The 20,407-nt window shown below is 41.0% G+C and overlaps 1 protein-coding gene across 1 annotated transcript in view; it reads right to left on the reverse strand.

Moving 5' to 3' along the window:
- LOC135875842 (gamma-aminobutyric acid receptor subunit rho-2) overlaps positions 1-20,407 on the reverse strand; it is a 65,352-nt gene that overhangs the window by 29,165 nt on the left and 15,780 nt on the right. Inside the window, exon 2 of the mRNA XM_065400894.1 lies at positions 14,297-14,403. Within this exon, the coding sequence (XP_065256966.1) occupies positions 14,297-14,403 (107 nt within the window). The remainder of the gene's footprint in view (positions 1-14,296; positions 14,404-20,407) is intronic.

Consider the following 20,407-nt stretch of genomic DNA (forward strand, 5'->3'; position numbering starts at 1 on the left):
ATAGGTTTTCCCAGTGTATGTTTTTCTGCCCCAGAGTAGGTCCACTGGTGGTAGTGATAGTGGAAGCTGTAGAATAAGTGAGTGGCAGGTAATATTTCCATTGTTGCTACCATTGATGGAGCTGAAAAATGAATTTTCCTAATGTAGACAAGGCTTGAGAAATTGTTTAAGAACCCTTTCTCTAGGTCTACCTGTTTAATTAGTGTGGGCATGGTTCACCCCTGAAAAAACAGGACTAGCTGGCGAGTAGCAAATCAAATAAGTGCATGCTAGCTAAGAAGAGCCCTACATCTTTTCTGATCCAACTGTAGCATTTGCCCACACACCAACCACTACATTTACTGTGGGCTGGGAAGGAATTCATTAGTGGGAACAAATGTGGCACAATCACACCATTTTCTTTTCAGATCTATTTTCACTGTTTTCCTTTTTTAAGCTCTACTTCTTGTCATGTATTTTCCTTTGGTTTCCTTCACACTCTTTGAGGCTGTTAAATTAATAGTTCACTACATGCGATAGGAACATGTGTCCACTAGAAACTAGTTAGTCTCATTAACCATCAACTCATTTCACATATACTGCCATAGTGAAATTTTGTAAAAGTTCTGTTTTTGGTAAACTGTAATGGGGACTTAATTTTTTTTTTAAGTGCAAGTACTTTATAAATCAGCAGGTTTTAGTATTTTACTGTTTATTCAGCATCTTCAATTGACCAGCTGTGGAGTCTAATAAGGTGAAATCAGTCAATTAATTTGTATCATACATGTGGCATTTTAATACGTTGATTTCCCATTTGAAGTTGTTTATACTGGTTTAAACCTTGGACACATCCACACCTTATTCAACTCTGTGATTATTTAGACTATCAAGTGACCTAAAATTATTAAACACATTACTATAAAAAAATGTCGAATATTAAGACAAAAACATCTTTATAACATCGTAAAGGAATGCTCCTCAGTTAATTCCAGATCTCTTTAATAAGGTAGACTTTCAAGTAGTTAACAACATCATATTTCTATTTTTAACAAGGTCATTTTGACTTGCAGTAAAATCAGTGGGGTAGAAACACAATTGTGGTATTAGCCATTATATAAAATTAACGTTCATTAATATCTCTTCTTTGCTCAAACATGTAGGGATGCCATACTGTGGGCCACGGTATGAATGAATAATAATAGTCTTTTTATTAATTCCCTTGATGTCGTTGGATAGACAGCATGCATTCACTATAACAATATTAATTTAGTCGACCCAGTGATATGTCTCTCCAGCCTGTTCGTTAGAAAAGATCACTGCTCTGAGTATGACAGTAAGGGAAGTCTTTTAAATTAATTCATTTTCTTATACACAGCTTTATGCTGAACCTTATGTGAGCAGAATAACTAAGTGCCATAGGGATTTAGACCTGACACAGAAGCAGGCACAATAATATTACATTAGATGACATAGCAGAAGGAGGGATTATAAAATATTAAACTGTTGGTGTCTGACTTTCAGAAAGCCTTAATCCAGACAGCAGTGAAATGACTTTAATTAAATATCTCAAGGATCAAGTTATTTTATGACCATGCAAATATATTTGGTTGTTTATACATCCATCCCTCAAGGTCTTTGTATATTCGGGGTTATACTGTGGCAAAGCTGCTTCCTTCACTGGGATCCTGCAGCAGCAGGATTCCCCGGAGGCATTGTAGACAACTCAGCCAGAAAGACTCCAGGGACACAAAGCAGGCATGGTGACAACTGTCCCTATGTCCGACTTCCGCATGCTCAGCTTTGCTGGTTACTGTGGAAGGGGGCAGGACCATGTCCCCAAGCCCTTTGAAATGTCTAGTGCCAACAGCAAACTAGATTGTCCTTAGGGCAGAGGTGCAATCTGGCTTTTGCTGTAGAAAGCACTTATTATTTATTGTTACTAAATACGTATATTATGGTAGGACTGGGCACTAAGTGGGTGACCTGTTGTGCCAGGCTCTATACTAACAGAAAAGAGAGAACCCATCATGAAAGGCTTGCCAGTGTAATCTTGCGTGAAAAGAAAAAGAAGCTGATGGTTCACAGTACTTCACATTGGATCCCACCAGTGTGTGAGAAGCTTCACATAAAATTCATGTAAATGCCAAACAAAATCCTCACAGTAGATTCCATACTCTGCATACAAAGGCTTAATTCAAGCTATGATGATTTAAATCAAATCACATCCAAAGTCTGTTTACTGCTGCAGTTCCCATGGGTGCCTGAACATAGAATACAGATACAAAAAAAGAACAGCAGCTGGGAGGAAAGGGAACGTAAATTTACATTTACCCCCCCCCCCCCCCCACTCTCTACACCTCCCTTGAAAATGAAATGATAGTGCTGCACTCTAATTTTGTATCATCTTTTTCACTTTTGTGCATCCAGGGCTCAGTTTTGCACTGAGATAAATGGCAGTTATCCAAGTGCAAGGGCAACCCGTAACAGTTCAATCTGTCATGTTTTTGATACATTACAAAACCCAAAATAAAGACATCCCCTCTCCGGGTGTTCAGTTTAAAGATGGACACATTCAGGAGTCATGAGGAGGGGAGGATTTAGACTGGTTTTTATCATATTCTTACATTGATGACTCTCTTTTTGCTTCCTTCCGCCCCCATAGTTAAGTAAGAGCAAGATCCTGAGGTAACGAAAAAAGAGTGAATGGAATAGATAGAGAGGGAGAAGAAGAAAAATAATTAAACCTGCAAGCCCAAATCCTGAGGTCCTTAACTCAAATATTACTGAGGGAAAGTCTGAGTAAAATTGACTTCAATTACTTCTATTGACTTAAGTAGAAATGTTTACTCTGCTTTTCTCAGGCAGATTCCTACCGAAGTCAATGGCAATTATCATTGTTTTTCTTCTTTTCCCTCTCTTCAGCACGTGTGCAGAGCTGAGGTTATGAGAAGATGAAGGAGATGGGAGCCTGCAGGAGAGCACAAGCATATGGAGTGAGTGAAAGGAGGTGATGCAGAAGGGGAGTGAAGATACAGATAAGGGGAAGCTGGAGGTGGGGTAGCAAAGAGGCGAAGAATAGTACAGAAATGCAGATGGCATGGTTAGTTTGATTTAGCAGCAGGGAACTAGTGAAATTAATCAAATGGGTATGAATTTCCATGTAGCCTGCACTCCAATTTATAAGAGAGAAACAGGAATTATTATTAGTTAATTGTATTACCATAGCCCCTAGAAGCCCTTACCATGGACCCAGACCCCTTTGTGCTAAGCACTGTACAAACACAGAGCAAAGGATAGTCCTTGCCCCAAAAGAGCTTACAATCTAAGTATAAAACAAAAGACCCCAGATGGATACAGACAGTCAGGTGGGAGAGCACCAGGAAACAACGAGACATTACTGTTCATCAAGACAGGTGGTGCTCTCAGCAGACCAGTGGCTTAACCTTTGTCAAGTGTTTTGTAGGCATCATGGCCAAGGAGAGTTTTAAGGGTGGGATTTGAAGGAGGATAATGAGGTAGCTTTGTAGATGTTTATGGGGAGCTCCTCCCAAACATGAAGGGAGTTTGGGAGAAACCATGAAGGTACTTTCTGAAAATTTAACAAGTGGGTGATGGAGGAAGGCATCATGGGCTGATTGGAGGTCGGAGTCGCCACCTCAGTAACAAATAAGAGATGATAGGTAGATTGGGAATAGGCCATAAGGGGCCTTGAAAGTGAAGGCAAGTAGTTTATGTCTGATGTGACAGAGAAGGGGGAGCCAATGGAGAGATTCAGTGGGGTGGGATTGATATGGTCAAAGTGATGGGCTAGGAAATTATCTTTGCAGCAGCATTCTGAATGAAGACAAGTGGGGCGAGATTGTGTTTGTCAAGGCCAGAGAGAAGGATGTTGCAGTAATTGAAACGTGAGATAACACCACCCTGGACGAGAGTTTTAGCTGTGTAGATGGATGAGAAAGGCCATATCTTGGAGATGTTATGCAGAAAGAATCAGCAAGATTTAGACACAGACAGGCAAGACTGTGGTGCTGTCCACACATTTATTTTGCATATACTTTGTAATTTTCATTTAAATTCCCTGTCTCTCCACATCACTATGTAAATCGATACGCTACAGCGATTGTATGACTAAAAATTACACAATATTTGTGCTCTGGAAAATGAAGTCTCACTGCACAATACTATGAAATTTTAACAATAGATGTATATTTATTACCTATGTATACACACATGCCAGGCAAACATTTCTTTGATTAGTCTGAACACATTATCACCATGTTTATAAATTGGGAAACCAATGCACAGAGAGATTAGATGATTTGTCCAAGACCACAGAAAGTCTGAGGCAGAGCTAAGAAAACAATCCATTGCATTTCTTGATTAAAAGCTCTCTATATAAAGAGATCTCATTAACAGGAAATTAGAACAAACATCCTGCAAAACACACTGATTTCTTCAGCAGAGGGGATTGTTTATTCAGGCAATTATGTTAGCGATCGTCAGCTTACAACACTCAATCCTCTGGTCTCTGTGTTATGAACAAGCACGTGATACCGCTCAACTCTTCTCACTAAATTCCAGCATGTAACAAGTGTGCAACAATCTAGAGCCACTTCCTTTGGATGAATCTACCCATTTCCCTGCCTGATCACAGAATCAGTATGTTTCTGATTATCATGGCAACATAATATGCAAAAAGTATATGTCGTATTCTTGTCCAATTCTTTGCCATTATCTCTTCCCTACTTCAGGGCTTGAAAAAAACTCAAACAAAATGCATATGCACATCAATTTATAGTAGAGTAGTGAGAGTCTAGGAAACTGCATAGCAAAGCTGCCAAACTCCATACACTAGTTTGGAAATCAGCTCTGGTTGTTACATTAACTGTGTTCCTTGAATTACCCACATAGATTTATGTTACTTAATAACCAGTTCTCAGAGTCCCTCCATAGTAGATGACACTCCAATACGTAAAGCCATGTGAACTTCCTACAGGCTGATTTTAACCAAATCCCAATTTTCTTTATGCTGGTTTACAATGGCCAAAAATTCAAGAATTCTGCATGTGAAGCTGTAAGGCAAAACTAACATATAGCAACGTCTCAAGACTTTCTGACTGTAGGATTTTTGCTTATGGCTCTTCAAAATTTAGATCAACATACATTTTTCACACTTGGTGAAGAATTGCATATTAATTACTTACAATATTTAAAGCAAAACAGAAATCCAGCAACAAATACTCTCTTCAAACTGCAACAAACCCTGGGTATTCTTAAAGGTCAGTGTGGCTACAGAACATACTGTTGAATTAAACAGCTGTTGATCAGTCATAGAAAGATGTCAAGAGATTTTTGGTCTCACTAATCCTTGTGATCATTAGGAAACTGCTACATTTTTAATCCTGTCTCTCTGCAAACTAAACTGTTCAACCACCAGGGCTCCAGATGCTTAGCCAAATTCCCCACCAACTGCCACTAATGAGGAGCAAACAAAGAAAATCTCTCTATTGAAAGGGAGCTGGAGGAGGTACAGAGCTGGGAGGGGATGAGCCCTCCCACCTCTCCCTCCCTCTCTAATGGGATCAGTGGTAATGCAAGGAAGGAAGAGGGCTTGTCCTGTTGTTATTGTATAATGTGATCTTCATTTAATACAAGAGCGCTACATTATTCAAACATATCAACTACACCTGTAGCTTAATACTGTAAATACCTAGGGCAGGTCTACACTAGAAGCACTACATTGGCTGCACCACGTCTGGTGAAGATGCTCTATGCTGATGGGAGAGCGCTCTCCCGTCGGCATAATTACTCCATCTCCAAGAGAGGCAGAAGCTATGTCGGCGGGAGAGCGTCTCCTGCTGACATAGCACCGGTGTTGACAGCGCTTAGGTCACTGTAACTTGCGTCGCTCAGGGGGGGGTCTTTTTCACACCCCTGAGCGACGTAAGTTAGATCAACCTAAGCAGTAGTGTAGACCTGCCCCTAGATGTCTATATCTCTGGACAGAATTTTCAAACTTGGATGCATAATCCACATTCAGGCACCTAACCCATCTGGGGCCATGTTGACATAAATGTTCTTAGCACAACTGGGCACTGAGCCCAGTTGGGGTCCATGGGCACTATTGTAATACAAATAATAGCAACAAGGAAGTAGCCTGATTTTAGGAGGTGTTGGGCACCTTTCATTCTCATTGAAGTAAATGGGAGCAATAATTTAAGTAAGCCTGCTCCTGTGAATAAATTTATTCATGTGCTTAAGTGTTTGCAGGATTGAGATTTGAGGCTTAAGGAGAGGCTTTGGGTCTTAGCCTGCAAACACTTAACGTGCTAAACTTACTGAGTAGTCTCATTGACATCAGTGGGGCTACTCAAGTGACTAAAGTTTAGCATGTGCACAAGTGATTGCAGAATCAGGGCTTTCCGTTTGCATGTCTGCTCCTTTGTGTTCCTATGTTTAAGGAATTTGTTTGGGTCTGGCTGTAGCATGCTTATGATGCACTGTGAGCCACTGGGCTTTTAGAACAATTGAAACATTTGTTAACAGACAGCTTAAAGAGCCCTGGAGTGTCTTAGTGCTACTTTAACAGCTCTCTAATTCATCTTACAACCAATTTTTCTTGACGCTACCTCTGAGACAATGGACGTGCTCATTTTTTTTAATGCTGCAACTCTGCTGAAACACAAGGGTTTGTAAGAGACCAGGAGATACTCCTTGATAGACACTGCTTTGCACCTTCAGAGATCTGGGTTCAAATTCTGAGTTAGGTCAGAATTGAAAAACAAGCGTTGATTTCATCCCAGATCGTGTACATCACCAAACCACTTCACAGTTCCGACAACAGGCAGTTGCTGTTAAACCAGGTCCAGGATGGGAATAGCGGGAATAGCTGCAGCCCCAGATTAATTTCAGCTGGCAAAACTCTGTGGAGAAATGGATACAGCACTGTACTGTGCCTGGCTCACGAGCGCTAAATTCCCTACATTTTATTTTTTAAATGTTGATTGAATTTTGGAGCTCTGAAAAGATGCCAGATTAACAATCCTGGAGACTGAATTCTGGGGTTGGGAGCAGACCCTCAGCTGGTGTCAATTGTTATAGCTCCAGCTATAAGCCAACAGATCTATCTATGTTGGGTATGATATGGCGCACGTTACTGTAATATCTGAGCACCCCAAAAGTGCTTAGGTGCCCAACTCCTATGGAAATCAATGACAGTTAGGCACTAAGGGTACAGCTCCACTGTGATAGAAGCATGGCTGCTGCTGGCCTAGATCAGCTGACTTGTGCTGGCGGGGGTCAGGCTGCAGAGCTAAAATTGCACTGTAACTGTTTGGGCTTGGGCTGAAGCCTGGGCTCTGAGGCCTGTCAGTGGGGACGGTCTCAGAGCCCAGGCTCCAGCCTTGGATTCATTCACAGAGCAGGGAAAGCAAGATGCCTCCAAGAGGCAATTTAATTAATCTGTTTCTAAAAACTCCAAACTAACTCCCTCCATTTATTTCAGTTTGCATCAATATGTGTGAAATTTACCAGGTTTCAGTATGAAAACTGACATTTCGCACACACACAAAATGTTGCCTAAAGAGAAATTTTGGGGCCACAAAATGGCCTTCACCAAAACTGTATTTTTTTCATGAAAAGTATTTACTGTTTTCACACAGCTCCAATTCAAGAGTAATCATTGATGTTCAGCAGTAAAAATAACTGAGATTCACCTTCCAGCCTCTGCATGTGTTTACTGCAATTTAGGGTTTCAACATCCCCCGTCTCCAAGCTGATCAGTGTAATGCTAAAGACTGTGGTACATGGCAACTGAATCGGATTTCAAACACACCAATGTATCTTCTCTGACTGCTGAATATATAGTCCCTGATACAGTAAGCTACTTAAGCACGTGCCTGACTTTAAGCACAGGAGCACTGACTTCAATGGGACTACTCACAGGCTTAAAGCAAGGCCCATACTTAAGTAACTGCTGAATTGGAACCAGGCAGACTTCCAGGTGTCATGCTGGAGCTATCCTTGGAGCAGGCCGAGACTTATAGTAGGATAGCTCAGAAGACAGCATTTGACATTTGTATCACAGGTTTTTTAGGAGTGCAAATGGACCTGTACCACAAAGTTCTTATCTGGATCTGAACATACCCAAAATTCAGGGATGTTCAGATCTGGGCTTTTGGTTAAGTTTCTTATCCCGATGGAGTCCAACTACTAAATACAGATTCAAATAGGAACCTCATCACAAATGGCCTAAGTGGTATGCAACCTGAATAATGAATGGAACTCATTGAAGAGTAGGTAAAAAAATATGGAGCAGCTTATTGTAGATGAATCTGAAAGAAACGAGGGAAAGGTCAGATACCTTATTCCCAGGGCACTGGGTTGTGACCCAAGGAATGGTTTGCCACTTGGGAAGGAAAAAAAAATCCTGGAAAACTCTGGAGGACAGAAAGACATTTTCAGATTAGTCTTGAGCTCCTTTTCTATGGGTCTCACTCACATCCTGGAACATCTTGTTGTATAAAACACCCTCTCTGGGATGCAGTTTAGAAGGCATAAGGTTCAGGCCAGTTCTCTGAATAGCAGAGTTTTGTGCTGGGTACTCATGTGATATAAGCTACTGTGATTTTTTTTATGGGTATAATCCTACTGAACGCCTTAGAAGATAGGAAGGAGTGGGCTGCATTGAAGTTGCCTGAAGTCAGTATTTGCAATCTGCTGTTCTGCCAGCTCCAAGATGAAGATTTTGTCATTTCCCTTTAATTTCAGACTCTGCCATAGAGTTCAAAAGCTCAGAGTTCTGTCAGTTTCCTTTGATATCAGTCTCCTTCTCTTCATCTGCCTTTCAATTGTTAAAATGAGATAGCAGCAGTGGACTGTGAGGACAAAAATTCCACATGTGACTAAAATGAGATTGATACATCTTTTCTGACATGCATTTTGCAGGTTAAGTCTCATTCTGAGGCCAAAATAGTGGCTATGCAAATAAGATCAATCCCAGGTTCAGAGAGGAGTGAGAAGGAGTTGTAACACTTTATTATTATTTATACTGTGGTAGTAGCTAAAGGCCTCCACAAAGGTAGGAGCCTTATTGTACTAGGTGCTGTACAAACGTAGTTAGAGACAGAGCCTGATCTAAACAGCTGAGTTAAGGGAAAGTGGGTGGGTCAGCTTTTGTGGCCTGCATCTTGCGGGAGGTCAGACTAGATGACCACAATGGTCCCTTCTGACCTTAAAGTCTATGAGTCTATGAGTAAAGAGCTCACAGACTAAAAAGACACAAATGGAAGGCACTCAGGGCAATTGCTCAAATCATGATAGAAAAAAACAAATCTGGGAGACCACAGTATAAAATCTGATGTGTCTGAGCTGCAGACCAGTCTTTGGTGATTCTGTACACCCCATAAACTCCTATTTATTTTTTGTTGGGTAAACAGTGTCCTTCCACAGTCCATGCCTCAAGAAACTTAAGCTGACTCCCCACTAGTACTTGAGCTTTAGCGGCACTTGAACTTCAGCCTCCTCCCCTCCCCCGACAGATCAGCTAGCTCAATGATAAAGCCACAGTTACCTCGAGCTAGAGATTTGTGTGTGCAGATGGGAGTTAGGTTAGAGTTAACACTCAAGTTATACCTTGAACTAACAATGCTGTGGCAACATATGCTCTTAGTCTATGGGTTTGGTCTCAAGAGGCATTAAAGACAAACAAAACTGTGGGTGCTCAGCACGTGTGGGCTTAGCCCTAAAACAGATACAATCAATTAAGTTCAGACACAGGCTACATTCAGTAGGTTGAGTATCACTGTATTGGGGGAAGAGAGGGGAATTGTTTGTGTGTTTTCCCATTTTACTGCTGGATTATCATTGCAGAAGAAGTGAGTTTTACCCTAACCTTTGACACTAACCCTATGTGAGCCATTTATGCCTTCAGTCACCCAACTGTCCATAGGTGCTGATAAAAGTATTATTCAACAAGTGCAGCAGGATCTAGTTGATATTCTCTATGGATAAGTATAACATGAAGCATTAGGTTGTTTCTCAGCAAAGAAGGTACAGCTATTTTGAGTATCAACTAAAGCTGCTTATTCACAGGCTCCCTGTAAAATATGAAACATCATAAATGAAATGCTTAAAATGGGTGTTTAAAGAAGAGAGCCCAACTAAAACATTTACATAATCTTTAAATATTAATATTTGTAAATAATACCTGAACATCTGCTGGCTTGAGCAAGGTCACTGGCATGGAGATAACTCCAAAAGGGTCAGAACAAATGCAATCTATTTTAGGACGGGAGGAGGCTGCATAGAACATTAGTAAAGCAACAATCTTTGTCATTATCACTTTACCCAATAGCTGTCACTAATGGGTTGACATCAGGCAAGACTTAACTATGACAGTTGGGCTGTTAATAACATTGCTTACATAACGTCTGCTCTAGCGCTTTACAGTGATAACTTTTCTTGGATACTTCACCTTCCTTCTAATATTCTTCCCCAGTCTCTCCTCATATAACTCTTGCTCATTTTTCTCAGGTTTTACAAACATGCTACATGACACATGATTTCACTACAATCTAATACTACTGCCTAGGTTCCCTGGGAAATATTTCTATTTGGGTTTGTGTGGAGATGACAGTCATTTTCATTTGGAACATAAAGTTATAGGCCTGATTCACAGTATGTTACTCTGATTTTTTGCCGGATTTTTTTTACACTAAAGCTCCTTTACAACACTCTGGAAGTGTAAAAGGGCCTTACAGTGGGCACAGGTTACAGTTACACCCATCTTTAAGGCCCCTTTACACTCCCTGAGCAGGACAAAAGGGCCTTAGATTATATGAGAATCAGGCCTCATTGACTTCAGTTTTACACTGGTATAACTCCGTTGGAGTAATGCAGTGGTGAATGAGGCCCTATGATTTTATGATGCATAACAATAAAAATATATAAATATAAACTGGATATAAAAAATATATCCAGTTAATTTACTCTATTTTTTCCTAATCTTTTTCTATATGATTTATTTTAGCACTAGAAATATACACAACAAGATTTTTTGATACCACAGGAACCTAAACATCCAGCTCCTGTCACAAAGTTGTCCGGTTGCATTTGATTTGTGCTTACATAGCCTACAGTCTAATATAATTAAGTTGTTGCCAAGGTTAGTTCTTAGCCATACACAGTTAAATCCTGTTCAGCTGCACCCATTTACTGACACCCATTGTCAGTCTTGGGCAATTTTGCTAGTTCAAACAAGGCCTTTGTGAGATGTCATTGTTTTCAGCAGAAATTACAGAAACATGGTCTCCACATCCATTCCCCACCTCCCGCCAAGATGCTTTCAAAATCTCATCTCTGAAGCTGAAAGTGCAATTTTCTGAAATGTCTTCAAATGCAGCTTCCAATAGTCTGCTCATTAAGTTGATGAACATTGGGTTGAAGTAACTGATTTTGCAAAAACTGCTTCAGGTTTTTAGGATCTTGCAGGATCCTAAAGATTGTATTGTTTTTTTAAAATACTCTGTTAAATTGGGCAAAATATTTAAAATACACTGTATTAAAGTTACAAGAATGACAGTGTAAACACGCCTTTATTTATTTGGGTGTGAAACATACAAAGAGACACCTCTCTCAGGCTCTGGGCGCACAGATAAAATATTAAAAATACAATAAAAGACAGAAGAAAATACAATAGAACAATAGCAGCAGGTCCCATAAAACCTAGAACTTCAGCACAGAGCACAACAAAATCTTGTCCTTCAGCCTCCCCAAGAACCTTCCACACCAAATGCATAGCAGCCCCGCCAGAAAGAACATCTCCTGGAGATCACTTGATTCAGGCTATTTCAGACCAAGTGAGGCGAACGGATCCCAAAGTAGAGGGCCTGCCTCAGGAGAATACCCCACTAGCCGCTCCCTCTCGTATAAAACAAGGAGATTCCAAGCCAAGTCCTACTCTTCATCACACTTGTAGCAGTATCATGAGAGAGAGAGAGCCAGTGCCGTACTGTCTACTTCAAGTGTTCAAAAATCATGAGGCTAGCTTGAAAATCCTAAGATTTTTAACAATAAAAGATGCTTAATTCTTTTTTATTTGCATTCCAGTATCTGAGCCTTTAGGGTGCACTTGGATCATGTGCTTTTCTTTGCTACCACAGTGACTAGAAGCTTACTGCTTTTTCCCCCCATGAAAGCAGAGATTCTCATGTAAACACATGACTCCAGAAGTTGGGGCTTTAAGTAAAACAGCAAATGTCATGAGACTCACAATAAAATCATGAGAGCTGGCAACACTCAACTAGGCAGGTCTCCGGCAATGTAGGGCTTTTTAGGTCAAAATCAACACTTTCAACTCCATTAGGAAACCTATAGGCAGCCAGTCAGTTCCAGAAGTCCAGGTCATGTGCTCACAGTGACATGCTCCACTTAACCAACAGGCTGCTGCACTCTGTACTCATTTCAGGTTCTGAACAGAGTTACAATACAGCATCTTCTTACACAATAGATTTGTTGGCTGAGTGTATCCTGAACTATTACTTGTAAACTGAGTAAATTTGATCTGGAATCATTGGGAGATAAACATGGATCCTACAGTGCCATTTTGCATTCTGTTTTGAGAATACAACTATACTTAACGCATTTTTGTCTACTTTCTTTCTGACTTTTAAATAACATTTTAATATAATGCTGAATAATATGGCTACAATTGCCAACCACTGCAGTCATAGCAAGATAGGAATATAGATTACAGTCAGCACAGCCTTTCAGATTATGTGGTCTAACGTGAGCATGTGGTAAATACAGGTCTGTGCTGGAGTTTTTTACCCTTGTTTCCTTTGGTAAAAATGTGCCATGTTGTGTAAGGAATGCCTGGCCCCTTCCTCCTAAATTATCAGTACAGTGTGTCTCCATTTTAAAGGCAGTTCACACAGCCATGAGTGTCTGAACTTGCCCTCCTCACTTCTGGGAGGGTCGTTAGCAGCACAACCCCAAGTGGTTTATTTTTTCCAGTTTTAGCATTTTACTTCTGCCCTTTCATTTCCATCAATAGGGGGATCCATCCAACCCAAACCTTTCAGCACCAAAACACAGCCCTCTACTGCTTGAGCTAAAGGAGAACTCCTGTAGCTATAGATAAGTAATAGGCTTGTTATAATCACTGAAGCCAGTCATCAGAGGGGATACATCATTGCATGCATGCAGCCAGTGTTTTACACCACTGCTTCCTGCTTGGAAGCAGGAGAAAAACAGATAACCAGAAAAGTTGCTGTACCAGAAGCAGTTACAGGAGAACTTCTATAGTTAAAAACCTTTACCTCTTGACCTCCCTCCTTTAAGGACTCTGCATAAGGAGGCGGAGGACTGATGCTGACTTACAGGGCCAGGGACTCAGTCTGAGCAGTCGAGCAGGGCAAAATACCAGAACATTCCTAGTTTTTAGGGACATGTGGTCACCTTAGCCTGGTAGCCGCTTGAAAGAGGACAGGATAGGCTTTCCAGAACCTAGTTGTCCGTTAGGAAGACTGAGGGGGCATCTTTGATCTGCTGGCTCCTGACATGTGGTGGCAGGAACTAGCTTTCTGCCCTCTGCAGCAGCTTCTCCCCTCACCTGCTCTTCTTTTTCCCACGTAGCTTTTCTGGGCTAGAACCAGCTACAGGGAGGATTACGTCAGGGCTGACATCGCCACTGCTGCCATGACCTACCTCTGGAGTAGTGAGCAGGGATCATCCTTTAGAATCAAGAGGGTGGCTCCTAAGCAAATTCCTGTGGTTGATGAGTGGGAAAAGGATGGAAAGGTGTTGGTGGGCCTGGTTCCTCCTCCTCCTAAGTTGTTGTACAAGGTTATGAGAAATCAGGTTTACAACTTGACAAAACTATTCTGGTTCTTCTGTGAGCATGCAGAGTGACCTGGCTGATGATTTATCTGTTTAATTATTTTATGATTTAATCATGTCAAACTCAGAAGCTCATCATGAGCCTTCTTCACAACTAGAAATAAACATCCAACTAATAACTGTAGCTGTTCTTCCCTTCTAGACACAATTCTCAAGCAGAGTGAAATATCATTTAAGAAAAGGTCCAGATCCATGCTCTTGGAAGCACTACTCAACTGAAGGAGAGCTTACCGATAGAAAGGAGTCTGTCTGTTCTCCTAGGGTACTGGAGGCCAAAGTCTGCTACAGTTACCTTGGAGTATCCACTGAAGGTATTGGGGTTCTTTCCACCTTACACAGAGGTAGGAGAGAACAATCTGGCTCAGAGATATTTTCCCAAAACAAATGAACTGAAAAATAGACAGAACAATATTCCTACCTCCAAAAGCTGGCCTCATGGTGAAATCGTGGTCATCGACTCTCAGAAGCTGTTCTGTTTTTCCTTTCCGAGTTTTGGTCATGTCATGATTCTTCTTATAGATGTGGCTGTAAAAGATGAACAACAGGGCTGTCTGTCACTCCAGATCTGTAATCATTGTACCCGAAGTGACTCTAAAAAGATGACACCTTAGTGGATGAGAGTTATTTTGTCTCGCTGGTTTCCATGCGATGTTAAGGAGTAGCAATATGTATGGTAGTTTTGTCTGAGCAGCTCCCCGCTGCCGGAATTACCATGAGAGCAGCAGGACTTCCGGGCATGGTGGCGGGGGAGGCAGCGTGGAGGAGACAGGGATGCCCTGCTGCAGCTACTAGCATGGAAATACCATGCATACAGTCCACAGCCATATTTTTAATGTCCATTTCTAAGTCTAACAAGGTTCTCTCCGCTGCCAGCCCTGCAACTTCAGCATGGTCTCTGAGAATCAGGCTGTGCTCTTTCTACTTCAGATATCATTACTGTCAAAAGGATTCTAGAATGAGAGTGTAGCAGGTAATTTTGCTGAGGATGCTCAAGGTAGGCTAGGAAGCATTTGCTTTTCTGCTGCTACATTGTTTCTTTTGTGCTGACTATAGTAAAAATAGGGTTCGATCTAAAAACTAAACTGATGTGACTTGGACTTCAAACAGGTCTGCCCACTATCAAGGTGAGTGAGGTAATATCTTTTAATGGATCAACTTCTGTTGGTAAAAGAGACAAGCTTTCAAGCTACACCTGACCTGAAGAAGAGCTCTGTGTAACTTAAAAACTTGTCTCTCTCACCAAGTTGGTTCAATAGAAGATATTACCTTGTCTCGCTAATATCCTGGAACCGACATGGCTACAACAACACTTCATACAGTATCAAGGTGACGTTATTGTAGATTCACTTTTGTTTGACTATATTTATGCACTGTCATATGATGCTCTTAGTCCACTGCACCAATGGGAGCTGTGCGTGTGGATCGGGGAAGCTTGTTTCCCATAAACCTTAGTAGTAATAAAATCACTCCATTCCCTCCAGGGTATTAGTATTGCATTGTTCTCACTCTACCTGAAGTCTACCTTAATTCTTAGTCCTCCATTGCCCTGTATAGCAAGTGAGAAAATGAGTTAATTTTTCATTCAGATATAATGGAATATACCACAAACTACAACCACAGTAAGGAGATAGCAACAGGGCCGGCTCTAGGATTTTTGCCGCCCAAAGCAAAAACAATTTTGCCCCCCCCCCGTTTTTTAATTACCCCACCCCCGGCCCCGCCTCAACTCCGCCCCTTCCCCAAATCCCCAGCCCTGCCTCCTCCCCCCAGGCTCTCAAACCTAGGAGGGAGGGAGGGAGAGAGAAAAGCGGCGCCCGCGCCGCGGCCACTCGGAGTCTCCCCCTCCCTCCCAGGCTCTGTTTTGCGCGCCGCGGCCGCTCGGGATCTCCCCCTCCCTCCCTCCCAGGTTTGAGAGCCTGGGAGGGAGGGGGAGACCCTGAGCGGCCGCGGCGCGCGAAACAACTGTTTCGCGCGCCAGCCAGCAGCAGCGGAGGAGAGCTAGGGCGGCCCGGGGCACATTTTTAGGGGCGGCATTCTGGCGCCGGCCATGCCGCCCCTAAAAATGTGCCGCCCCAAGCACCAGCTTGTTTTGCTGGTGCCTAGAGCCGGCCCTGGATAGCAACAAGCCCCTGAATAAAGGGCTAAAAAAATTCACCAACCAGCATACACTGGGAATTCAATTATAGTCCTGTCAGCTAACTGTCCCTTGCACCTCTAAGAGAAAATCCGATTCTGCAATCACAACAGTTCCACATCAATATAGGAGGAAGGATTAGAATAATTAAGATCTCTGAACCCCTTTGCCCTGAAAGTGAGACCTTATAAGATCTAAATACTGCTGCAATTAATGATCAGAGAGTTACTAAGAAAATAAAAGGGGTGAGGCAGGACAGTTAAATCCATTTGTTTGGGGGGGTCATTGGCTGGTAGAGGCAGAACTTGAGTGGAGGAATTGGAACTCTATGTTGGCAATAGTGAATGCAAGAAAAAAAGACACTAAATGAGGATGAGAAGTTTCCAACAAAAACAGAGCTTAAAAATAAACACATGAATGATCCACTGAAATCAGTAAGGATCAGGTCTATGGGTAGAAGTGTTTCTCAGCATGTGTGTTAAATACTGGTGTTGTCTGTTTGCATATAAAGTTAATTAGGGCATGATGATGAACAGGTGGAAACACTGGCCAATATTCTGTGCTCAGTTACAGATGTGCGCAACTCCATGGGTGTTAACTGAGTTGCACTCTTATTAAAATCAGCTATGCTACTAGAGGGTACCAAATGTTGCACCTATTTTGAAAAAGGCTGTAGGGCTAATCTAGGGAATTATAAACCAGTATAAGACTTACTTCATTGGGGGTATATTAGCTGAAATAATAATTATGAACAGAACTATTAAACAGTTAGATGAACATGATATGATAGAGCCAAACCAGCATGGCTTCTGTAAAAGAAAAGGGTGTATCTCTCTAATATGTTAAAGTTCTTTAAGTCAACAAAATAGCAAATTAAAGAGAACAGCTAATAAAATTGATTTGGGTTTTCAAAAAGCCTTTGACAAAGTCTCTCACCAAAGGGGTGTATTAAGGAAACTAAGTAATCATGGGGTGAGGTGTAAAATACTGTTATGGATTGGAAACTAGCTAAGAGGCAGAAACAAAGTAGGAATAAAATGGTGGATTTTTACCATGATGAAAGGCCAGCAATAGGATGGCCCAAGATCTGTACCAGGACCGGTGTTGTATAACACCTTTATTAATGACTTGGAGAAAAGGTGAACAGAGATGTGGCAAAATTTGTAGTTGACTTGAAATTATTAAATTACTCATGATTAAAGAATTTGGTGAGGAACTTCGGCACAACCAAACAAAGTGGGTAGCACAGTGGCACATGGAAACTGGTATTAGGCAAGCGGCAGACAGAGTCAATTTGGTTAATTTAATGTACTCCTCTCTACATACATGCACATCATACATCATTTGAAATCTTATGATGTCTACTTTAAGATGAGGTATGATGTGGAGCTGTCAAGTGGTGCTATTACCAAAGAAACAGGGATAAATAGTGACACCAGCAACATGTTAAAAATGATCATTTTAAACTAACAGAAATGAATGCAAATATTTCTATGACTCTATGTATTATTGCAAGACATAAAATTGGATTTCTTTGTGAGTTCAAAGCATCACAACAACAATGTAAAAGAAAACCTAACAATAAATCTGTACAAGTATCATTGAAATGTAATAGCGCTGGTGACATTTCTAGTTAACATTATCATCGTCAGTTTTTTCATCATTATGATCTCTGTCGAGAATGAATGGGTTACGACAATCTTCATTGCCTTGGCATTTACACAGTTCTGTACAGGGAACATTGTTCTGACTACAGACACAGCTGACTGCGCAGTGACCCCTACTGGTACAACTAAGATTTTGTAGAAGCTCAGATGTCATTGGTCCCTTGAAGAATATAGGATGTAGTTCATGATCCACATTTTCCCATCCTTGTTGCAAAGGTGATTCAATATCTAGTTTATCTATGTGTGAAGACATCCAAACCTTGGTTTGCCAAGATGTTTTTCTGACATGATCTTCAAAACTGTCCTGACATGGTGGGAATTTGTCCAGTGACGTGTCCTTTTTGATGGATTGATTGAGGTGCAAGCAATTCGGGTCTTTGTGGGTCTCCTTTTCTTTCTTGCTTTGGTACCACTGCTATCAAATTCCTTGCTGCAGAAATTGTGGCTTGTCCATCACTTTCTCCCAATATGACAAGATCTCTCAAGTGGTAGGCTCCCTTTATTTTGACAACATTAAACACAGATTTTTCCTCCAATACCAAATAGGGATAACACAGAGTCACATCCTGGTAATGCATGCACTCCTGGAAGTATGTTGCAGAAGTCATGTGTGCATGCGTCACAAATTGCATGCACTGGTATAAAGCGATGCTTATCAATTGTCCTGGGAATGGTCCCTGTCTCAATCCATATTATCTGTGTGTTCCATTTTTGAAAAGGAATCAACAGCAAGCACCAAAACACCTGTATCAGATGACCTAATTATTATGCTTTCTTTCATACCGAGAGACCAAAAGGTCATATAGGCACATAGAGCATACAGAAGCATCCTTGTGTGCACTTACTCTTGAGTACTGTACAAATCTTGGGCTTCTTCAGTGCCTCTATGGATGATGGAATTTGCTACTTTGCTATTGGAAAAGCCCCCTATAAGAAGTAATGCCTGTGCTGGATGTGCTTCTATATTCTCAGGTGCTTTTTGAACCATATAATCACAGAGGAATTTTACAAGTGACTGCTTGTTGGATGCCATGTTTAGAAACTTCTTCCATGGAGGCACAGGGCATCCACCAATCACCTAGTATTTCTTGCATGCAACCTTAGATCCTGTCCAGCACTGTCTTTTTGCAGTTTTCACAGAGTTACTATTGTCATATCTGTCAATGACTGATTACAGAATTAGCTTTGTCAAATCCTTTTAGGACCTGCCTCAACTATTCAGCAACCAATTCATCCAATGTGTGGAATTCGTCTACAGCCATCATTTGTATTTCAGCCATGGCATCTCTGATGTACACAGTGGTTTCTTTGTTGCATGGTCTTAGCTCATGGATTCTTTCAGCCTGAGCTTCCAGCTGATGCCCTAATTCAGTTTTGCCTGTTCTTCTCATCGTTCTATCAGCATGGAAGAGGGACATAAGAACATTATCTTGAAACATTATCTCTGCATCTTGCTCAGGACAGGTCTCTGCAGAAAACAATTCCTGGACTGCTAGTTGCTATGATTGTCCCTCCCTTATCAGACTTACATTTGATCTTCTTGGCCATATTGGCAAATGTTCTGATGCCAGATTTCTTGATTGGGCTGAAGAAACTACATGTCCCATCAGAATCAAGTGCATCTCTCTCAAATCTCTCCATTTGTTCTTCACCAACATCTGCTATTTTCAGCAGAGACTCTTGTACATCTGATATTACATGTAGTCCAGTAGATACGTTGATAAGCATCTCTGGATGATTCAGGGTCAAATTGGTTTATCATATTGTTGATGATATGGTTGATAAGAGTTGTAACATGCTCTTCATCCCTCTTCAGTGCAGAGGAAAGGACTTGTTTATGGACTTTGTCTTCTCTACTTGCTGTTAGACCACATCTTTCAATCATAGCTTTTGCATATTCATAATATGAAGCTGTGTATTGCCATCTCTAACACTAATACTGACCGGTGCACAAATGTCACTGAATTAAAAAGCTAGTTTCTAGAATATTTCATAGGCTAGTACAGCATTTATAGGCCAATACAAATTAAAACCTTCTACCAGGCAGACCATATGCTACATTGTATGTACAAAAGCTTACCACTGGAGAAGCATTACATTAGGAATTCATGTATAGTGGAACCTCAGAGTTACAAACACCTCGGGAATGGAGGTTATTCATAACTCTGAAATGTTCGTAACTCTGAACAAAACGTCATGGTTGTTCATTCAAAAGTTTACAACTTAATATTGATTTAATACAGCTTTGAAACATTGCTTTGCAGAAGAAAAATGCTGCTTTTAACCATCTTAATTTAAATGAAACAAGCACAGAAACAGTTTCCTTACCTTGTCAAATCTTTTTTTTAAAAAACTTGCCCTTTTTTTTAGTAGTTTACGTTTAACACAGTACTGTACTGTATTTGCTTTCTTTTTGTCTCTGCTGCTGCCTGATTGTGTACTTAATGGTTTCAAATGAGGTGAGTGGTTGACCAATCAGTTCGTAACTCTGGTGTTTGTAACTCTGAGGTTCCGTTGTACATTTATATCTATCCATTATGCCATACAAACTATGGGCATGCAAGCTACTGATGCTGGTGCCCAACCTTCAATGTGAGACTGATCTGGTAAGCAAATTTCAATTGAAAATATAGAAAACTATTATAATCAATTGTGAGCTACATTGACAATAACGAATATGCGATATGAAAACATTTCATGTTAGTAGGTTGCAAAATGTTGATATTCG

Source organism: Emys orbicularis, chromosome 3 (assembly GCF_028017835.1).
Source record: "Emys orbicularis isolate rEmyOrb1 chromosome 3, rEmyOrb1.hap1, whole genome shotgun sequence".
In the NCBI taxonomy this organism is placed as follows: domain Eukaryota; kingdom Metazoa; phylum Chordata; order Testudines; family Emydidae; genus Emys; species Emys orbicularis.